This window comes from Ruditapes philippinarum, unplaced genomic scaffold (genome assembly GCF_026571515.1).
Source record: "Ruditapes philippinarum isolate M1 unplaced genomic scaffold, ASM2657151v2 ctg4409_1_1_1_1, whole genome shotgun sequence".
Lineage (NCBI taxonomy): Eukaryota > Metazoa > Mollusca > Bivalvia > Venerida > Veneridae > Ruditapes > Ruditapes philippinarum.
Genome location: NW_026855991.1, coordinates 108,759 through 116,862, shown reverse-complemented (window position 1 = coordinate 116,862; position 8,104 = coordinate 108,759). Strand labels below are relative to the sequence as shown.

Below are 8,104 nucleotides of genomic sequence, written 5' to 3'. Positions count from 1 at the left end.
TTAACGTTGATAGTATGTTAAAAATAATTCAAATTGTGTTATATCTTAGTGATGCACGTTTTCGTTTAAATGATGTTTGGGGTGAATCGTAAACACATTGTAGTGTAATGTGTTGGCGGTTGCAGGTCAATATAGCCAGAAGTGACTATATCGCCTTTACACAGAGGGTTGACTATTAGTAAGCTTGGAAATTTACAATAAAACTCTCACTTAAATCTCAGAGATCTCAAATTAATTATCTTACACACATACAGACTTAAAATGAGTCCGTTAAATTTTTGGCTTTAAGGTTTGGGCGACATGTTGATAAGGGAAATTAAATATTATCTTATAATTCAAATACAAAGCAGGTAACTTGAAGTACTAGTGATATATAGAGGATATTCAAGTTTTTTCTATAAATACATGATTTATTTTCATCGAGTGGTATGAAAATAAATATTTCATGAGTGGCGGTAGCCACGAGTGAAATATGGTAATTTTCATGCCACAAGATGAAAATAAATCATGTATTTATAGAAAAAACTTGAATTTTCTGTTTATTATATACATTTTTCTCTTTTTTTGCAATAAAATTTGAAAGACTTTCCCATAAATTTTGTGTACTGGCAGAATTTAAAAGAAAGTAGTCCGGCAAGACACCAGTGAAAATACGGAAAATATGTTTCACTGCAGTGAAAAATAAATTTTTACAGTGAAAATACGGAAAATGAAAATACGCATTTTATTTCATCAATATTTCTCAATATTTCATTTATAAGTATATAATAAATGATAAACTTTGCAAATTTTGGTTCTTCTACAATAGGGGTAACGAACACAATTCCTCTTATGATACCAGTAAAGGTAAAGGTAAGCTTCCGAGAGTGGACCATAACAAGTTTCAAGTAAGCTTGAACACTTTTATTTACAGATCATCGCAATAGAACTTATTTAGAAAAAATATATGGTCTTTAATATTCACAGAAGCTTACACATTCTGCAAATGAAAACGATAGCGTTCTGTAATCCCTTCGCAAATGAAGGTTACCTTTCCAAACAACATTATTTATATTTTTTAGGTTGTTTAGGAAACTTCAGAGACTAGACCGACATTAAATAGATTTAAATACTGTTAACAAACTATTTGGAAATATGAGTTTGTCTCAAATGTCGTAATCTGAGAGATTTATGGTCCATTGCTTTTATTTTCTGGTCCAGGAGTACATTTAATAAATTATCCTCTAAGTGGTTCTGAAGTACACAAAAAATGACTGGGTATATTACTTTTTATAGATAGTATAAAAGTAAATTACTGCATGTTAAAAATAATAGTACGAATACCAATTTGGCTCCGGTGGACACCACTAATTAATTTCTTTAATTTTCGGTATAACAGATAATAATACTTCTCATCTCGCAATATATCTGAACAGTTCGCTGACAGTGAAGATATGTCTAGAAAATATTCTGACTAATAAATATTTAAGAGTTAAGATAACCTGTTATGCACTGACATTTTGATTTATATTGGCATTCTTTTGCAGGTTTTTATCAATCGCCATGTAAACTATTTAATGTCATTGACTTTATAACATTTGCTACAGCTTAATTAACTTGTAATTTGTATTCCTGAAGCTTTATACAATGTTTATTCCTTTTATTCATTGCAGTTTCAGAAAAATGATTTCAAATTATCATAATAAGATAGCACTCTAATTCGGAAATGAGATAACATTGGATCGTCAATTTGGTCTTTATAACTTTTTTGATGAATTCTCATCATATATATAGGATCAAAGATCCCATTTGGGGTTCCAATTGCACGAAAACGAAACCATTTAACTGTTCTAATCAAAGATATAAAAACATTATCCTCGCTTCTTAAGAAATTTATAATACAAACATGACTTTTTTATTGTACGATATCTATCATTCAGCTTTTAATTAGTTAAATAAAATTTTGCAAACACGTTAACAGGTAATTTTAAAATATTTTTTATTGTAATAACATGAATAATGTATATATACAAAATTTTGTGACGTAATGCACGATACATTAAAGTGTCAAAGTATTAGTTATTTATAGTGTAAGGGATTTAGGTGTCATTACTTTTATGTATTGAAGTTTAGTTTACACGTATTTTATTGCATCAAACACATGTCATATACATGTATCATACGCATGATACGACTTCGTTAAATTATGACAAAAAGCAAATGGGTTGGGAAACAAGCTCTAGCATTATTCGATTAGGACCTTCCCATAGATTATAAATAAATTATGTTATTTATGTAGTTTCTGTATGTCAATATGATAGCAAAATACTTGGTTAAGAAGCAAAAGGAATGCAATGTGAGATCAGGATCAATCTGGTAAGATTACAAAAAATCATAAAAAGGTAAATCTTACTTTGATAAGTTAATAAGAATGAATAATGTTTATTTGTGAAGTATTGCCATTTAACACTTTTCAGACCAACTTTATTTACTTGACCTGTAATAGAAAATGCAGCTTCCTATACACAGTTTATTCAAATTAGACATGTGTAATAAGAATTTTATAGATTTCGATAAATTTCTGTGATTTAAATTGTTTACTCGTAGATAAGCATATTAGTATATTTCTGTAATATGTATAAAGCTAAATGACAAATACAAACATTATGAAGATTTATAATTATCTACTACACAAACTTTTCTATCTCCAACGTTTCGAGGGGTTAAACCCCTCTTTATCAAGGAGTTACTGTTTATTTTTATATAAATCACATATTTATCTTCTTACATGTCTTATCTTTAATTATGTTATGCATACAGGAAATGACGTCGTTGACGTCAACAATAAAAATTACGCAAAATATGATGATGACGTTTTCCGTGAAAATTGCTCCACTGCATAACGTTGCTCCCCTTATTTAATATTATTTATAATATTAACATAGCAAGAATTATGAAACTTATTTCATTGAAAAAACATTAAAAATAATAATAATGATTGTTATTATTAAAAAAATTTCTACTAAAACATTCCAATAATATTTACAATAGCAAATAATTTAATAATAATAAAAATAATAATAGTAATAATCATAATAACAATGGTAGTAATAATAACAATGGTAATAATAATAATAATAATGATAATGATAATAATAATAATAATGATAACAACAATGGTAATAATAATAATAATGATAATTATAATAATAATTACAACAATAATATTAATGAAAATAATAATAACCATGATGATAATAATAATCATAATAGGAAATAACCGTAACAATAATAATAAGGAAAAGAACAATGGTAATAAAAATAACAATAATTGTAATAATAATTATAATGATAATAATGATAATTATAACAATAATAATCATGAAAATAATAATAATCATGATAGTAATAATCATCATAGTAGGAAATAACCGTAATAATGATAATAATAATAACAATCATAATAATAGTCATAATAATCATAACAGCAAATAACCGTAAACTTAATAATAATAATAATAATAACAGCAATAATAATAATTAAAGGTATAATAATAATTATGATAGTAATAATAATAATAATAATAATAAATAATAGTAATAATGACAAGCGACACGTGATAAGCAGTGTCTAACTAAAATTACCATGTTTTAGTAGTTAGAAAAATATAATTGAAAAGAAAATAAAAATTAGATTGCAACAGCGCAGTTTTACAAAAATACCGATGAATGCAATAATAACTGTCATAATATACTAACTATCAAAACAATAATAATATTGATAAATCCTTAAGTGCATATCACTATCAAATCATCTTATGAAAAATAGTAACAATATCAACAACAATACCAGCAAAGTGATTATGACGGCAACAATGATAATGATAAATCTTATTTTGTTTTGATATTTAGTCCAATAGGTGACCATGTTTGTAATTTATTTATCCAAAATTCTTCACGGATCCGTCTGTAGATTGTACTTTTATTGTTATTTATTGATTCGATGATTTTGAATTTTATGTCATTTTCTGAATGGGCTGATGAATTAAAGTGGATAGACACAGGTTTGTCTCTGAATGCCCTTATATCCCAAGTATTCTCTTTAACCCTCTCTTTAATGCTCCTCCCTGTTTCACCCACATATACAGGTTGATTACATTTCCCGCAACTTATCAGGTAAACTACATTCTTGGTGTAACAGTCCCCACCTCTATATATACTATACGTAGTGTCCTTCCCTTGAAACATTTCGCTCTGTGATAGGAACATGCAGGTCTTACATCCAGGTGTATCACATGGACCACTACAACGGCTGCTCTGTATTATGCCTTTCTTTTTTTTTTAGTTTTCCATGAATTAAAATGTCTCTAAAGTTTTTTGATCTTTTGTATGCTACAATTGGTGGTGACCTAAATACATCTGTCATCCTTTTAGATTTTTGCAGAATACTCATATTTTTCTTCACAATTTTGTGTGTATCTGGCAGGTAGCTTGAATATGTAAGCACTAATGGGATTCTCCCTTGGTCCATTGGTTTATTTTTCTTTTCTAATGCTTCTTTTCTGGATGTTTGGTCTGCCCTTTTGAGATGTCTGTTTATCCACTCTGTCTTGTAACCTCTACTTTTAAGCTGTTCTCCGAGGAGTGATCTTTGTTTATAATATTTGTTATCGTCACTGCATATTCTTTTCAAGCGGATTCCAAGGCCATGAGGTATAGCTTGCTTTGTATTTCTGGGGTGGTCTGAATCTTTGTGTAGATAAATGTGCGTGTCTGTTTCTTTGCTATAAAAGTCAGTTTCAATGTTCCCATTTTCTAAAATTACCAACGTATCCAAAAACTCGATTTGTTTATGGCTGTGTCGTAACTTTATGTTTATTTTTGAATGGATGTTATTTGCATATTCTGTAAATTGCTGTAAAGTCTCTATTCCATGTGTCCAGATACCAAAGCCATCATCTATGAATCTTTTGTATATAAGTGGTTGTAACCTAAATTCTGACAACTTTCTATCCCAAATTCGCATGTATGTACAAGCATAATTTTTCCCAAGCTTTGATCCGATAGCCGTTCCATCAACCTGTATGTAATGTTTTCCATTATGCTCAAAGTTGTTGTTTTCAAGAACTAGCTGTATCATATTCAGAATCTCTTCATCAGGAATTTGTTTTGACTTGCGGTATGCTAAAGCTTCTTTGCATGCTTCTAGCCCGTCATTCTTTGGTATTGATGGATATAGTTTCTCCACATCAAAGCAAAATAGTATTGCATTTTTGTTTGGTAGATTTTTTATGTCTTTAATTTCATTAAGGAAGTGGGAGGTGTCTTTTATATAACTAGGCGTATTAATTACAAATTCATCTAATTCTTTCTCAGCTAGTTCTGCCACTTGTTCTGTCACTGTTCCAATACCACTTATGATTAGTCGGAGGGGGTTGTCTGGTTTATGTATTTTGGGATTTCCCTTTATTTGTCCTGGTCTTGGGCTGTCGGGAATTAAATACTGTGAAAGTCTTTTAGGGAGAGTTCTATCTTTATCCATTCTATTTATGAGTTTCTTTGTTGTCTTTAAAATCATTGCTGTTGGGTCTTCACTTACATGTTTATATGTACTTGCATCCTTTAATTCATTTTCAATATCTTCATTGTATTTATCAGAGTCTAGTATCACTATCCCTGATCCTTTATCTGCAGGTCTAATAACAATAGTTCCATCTTCAAGGAGGTCTTTCATCGCAATTTCTTCTAATCTAGAGATATTATGCACTTCTTTTTTCTTCATACCTTTTAAGATTTCTTCTTTTACTGCATCTATGTAAGCATCCAAACATTTATCTCTTCCACTATTAGGAGTGAAACAACTGTTACTTTTTTTCTTATCACACCATTCCTCACTTACTTCATTATCATTATTTTCTCTTTGTGAATCGTAAAAAAACTCTCGTAACCTCATTCTCCTTTTCCATTCTTTTAATTCACACATGATATTTGGTACATCTGGTTTTCTGTTATTTGGGACAAAAGTCTCACCTTTTGAAAGTAGATTTATCTGTTTCTTGGTTAAGTCTTTTTTTGATAAATTAATTACTACACTTTTATTATCTATCCTATTTAATCCGTTATCTTTCTTCTTATATCTACGTTTATATTTTTTGTACCTTGTATCCGTCTTCTTACTATCCTCATTCATCTTCTTTAAACATTCATTGTCGTTTGGCTCATTTTTATGCCCCCACAATGTGGGAGCATATAGCGTTGCACTTGTCCGTCCGTCCGTCCGTCATTCCGTCAGTCCGTCCGTCAGTCCGTCCGTACGTCCCAAAATCTTGTGAACGCAACTCCTCTTAAACCGGATGGCAGATTTTGCTTAAACTTATAGGGATGAATAACCTTAATGTGTAGATGGCAGTAAAGGAAGGAATTTTCGCTGCGACCAAATTTAACAGAATTATGGCCCTTTGTTGATTTTTTCACTATATACTATGTAGAAATTTTGTGAACGCAACTCCTCTTAAACCGGATGGCAGATTTTGCTTAAACTTACAGGGATGAACAACCTTAATGTGTAGATGGTAGTAAAGGAAGGAATTTTTGCTGCGATCAAATTTTACAGAATTATGGCCCTTTGTTGATTTTTTCACTATATACTATGTAGAAATTTTGTGAACGCAACTCCTCTTAAACCGGATGGCAGATTTTGCTTAAACTTCCAGTGATTAACAACCTTAAGGTGTAGATGGTTGTAAAGGAAGGAATTTTAGCTGCGACCAAATTTTAACAGAATTATGGCCCTTTGTTGATTTTTTCACTATATACTATGTAGAAATTTTGTGAATGCAACTCCTCTTAAACCAGATGGCAGATTTTGCTTAAACTTCCAGGGATTAACAACCTTAATGTGTAGATGGCAGTAAAGGAAGGAATTTTTGCTGCGACCAAATTTAACAGAATTATGGCCCTTTGTTGATTTTTTCACACTATACTATGTAGAAATTTTGTGAACGCAACTCCTCTTAAACCGGATGGCAGATTTTGCTTAAACTTACAGGGCTGAACAACCTTAAGGTATAGATGGTAGTAAAGGAAGGAATTTTTGCTGCGACCAAATTTTACAGAATTATGGCCCTTTGTTAATTTTTTCACTATATACTATGTAGAAATTTTGTGAATGCAACTCCTCTTAAACCGGATGGCAGATTTTGCTTAAACTTCCAGGGATGAACAACCTTAATGTGTAGATGGTAGTAAAGGAAGGAATTTATGCTGCAACCAAATTTAACAGAATTAAGGCACTTTGTTGATTTTTTTCATTATATTCTATATAGAAATTTTGTGAATGCAACTCCTCTTAAACCGGATGGCAGATTTTGCTTAAACTTCCAGGGATTAACAATCTTAATGTGTAGATCATAGTAAAGGAAGGATTTTTTGCTGCGGCCAAATTTAATAGAAATATGGCCCTTTGTTGATTTTTAGTTTTCAACTTGTGGCACATGTAGTCCAAAAAATATTTGACCTAGAGTCATAAGATTGACATAACAGTGGCGTGTGGGGGCATCAGTGTCCTATGGACACATTTCTAGTCTTTTCTCTGCATGAACTGGCTGCCTATATTAGCATCACTATATACTAGTTTATCATTTTGTGATATGTTATTGACAGCATGATCTTTCAATTCCAATACAAGATTAAAATGGTTGCTGGAATAGTTAAGATGAATTGGTTCATTTTCATTTCCATTCAAATGCCTTAGAGTCATCAAGGGAGAAAACACATTCTTTATACCATTATCATTGACAATAATATTCCTGTTAAGAATAGTTGAGATTGCAAATAACTGGGCCTCTGTTGCCCATGAGCCTAATGTACCATCAGTTCTTAATTGTTCTTGTAAATGACTCTTAATATCACCATCAACAAATGGAAAATATTCTTCTATATTGCCCTCCATGTGGTGTACTGTGGTTTTTCTGATCTGCTTATGATATTTTTCTGATCCAGTCAAAAAGACACTCATTCATCTGTAGAAACAGTTCCCATCCGATTCCACTTCTATAACTATATTTTTATCATCATCACAACTTACTCTTAAATTATTACAAACCTGATCAGTATCTTCAAGTTC

General features: G+C 30.7%; 1 protein-coding gene across 1 annotated transcript; it reads right to left on the bottom strand.

Moving 5' to 3' along the window:
- Window positions 1-4,282: 4,282 nt before the first annotated feature.
- LOC132745064 (uncharacterized) lies at window positions 4,283-6,169 on the bottom strand. The gene has a single exon (XM_060733899.1). It carries the CDS (start codon window positions 6,167-6,169, stop codon window positions 4,283-4,285), a length of 1,887 nt encoding a protein of 628 aa, XP_060589882.1.
- Window positions 6,170-8,104: the final 1,935 nt, after the last annotated feature.

What these genes read in the sequence shown, in the direction of transcription:
- LOC132745064 (XM_060733899.1), bottom strand. Translation starts at nt 6,169, where the DNA reads ATGAATGAGGATAGTAAGAAGACGGATACAAGGTACAAAAAATATAAA.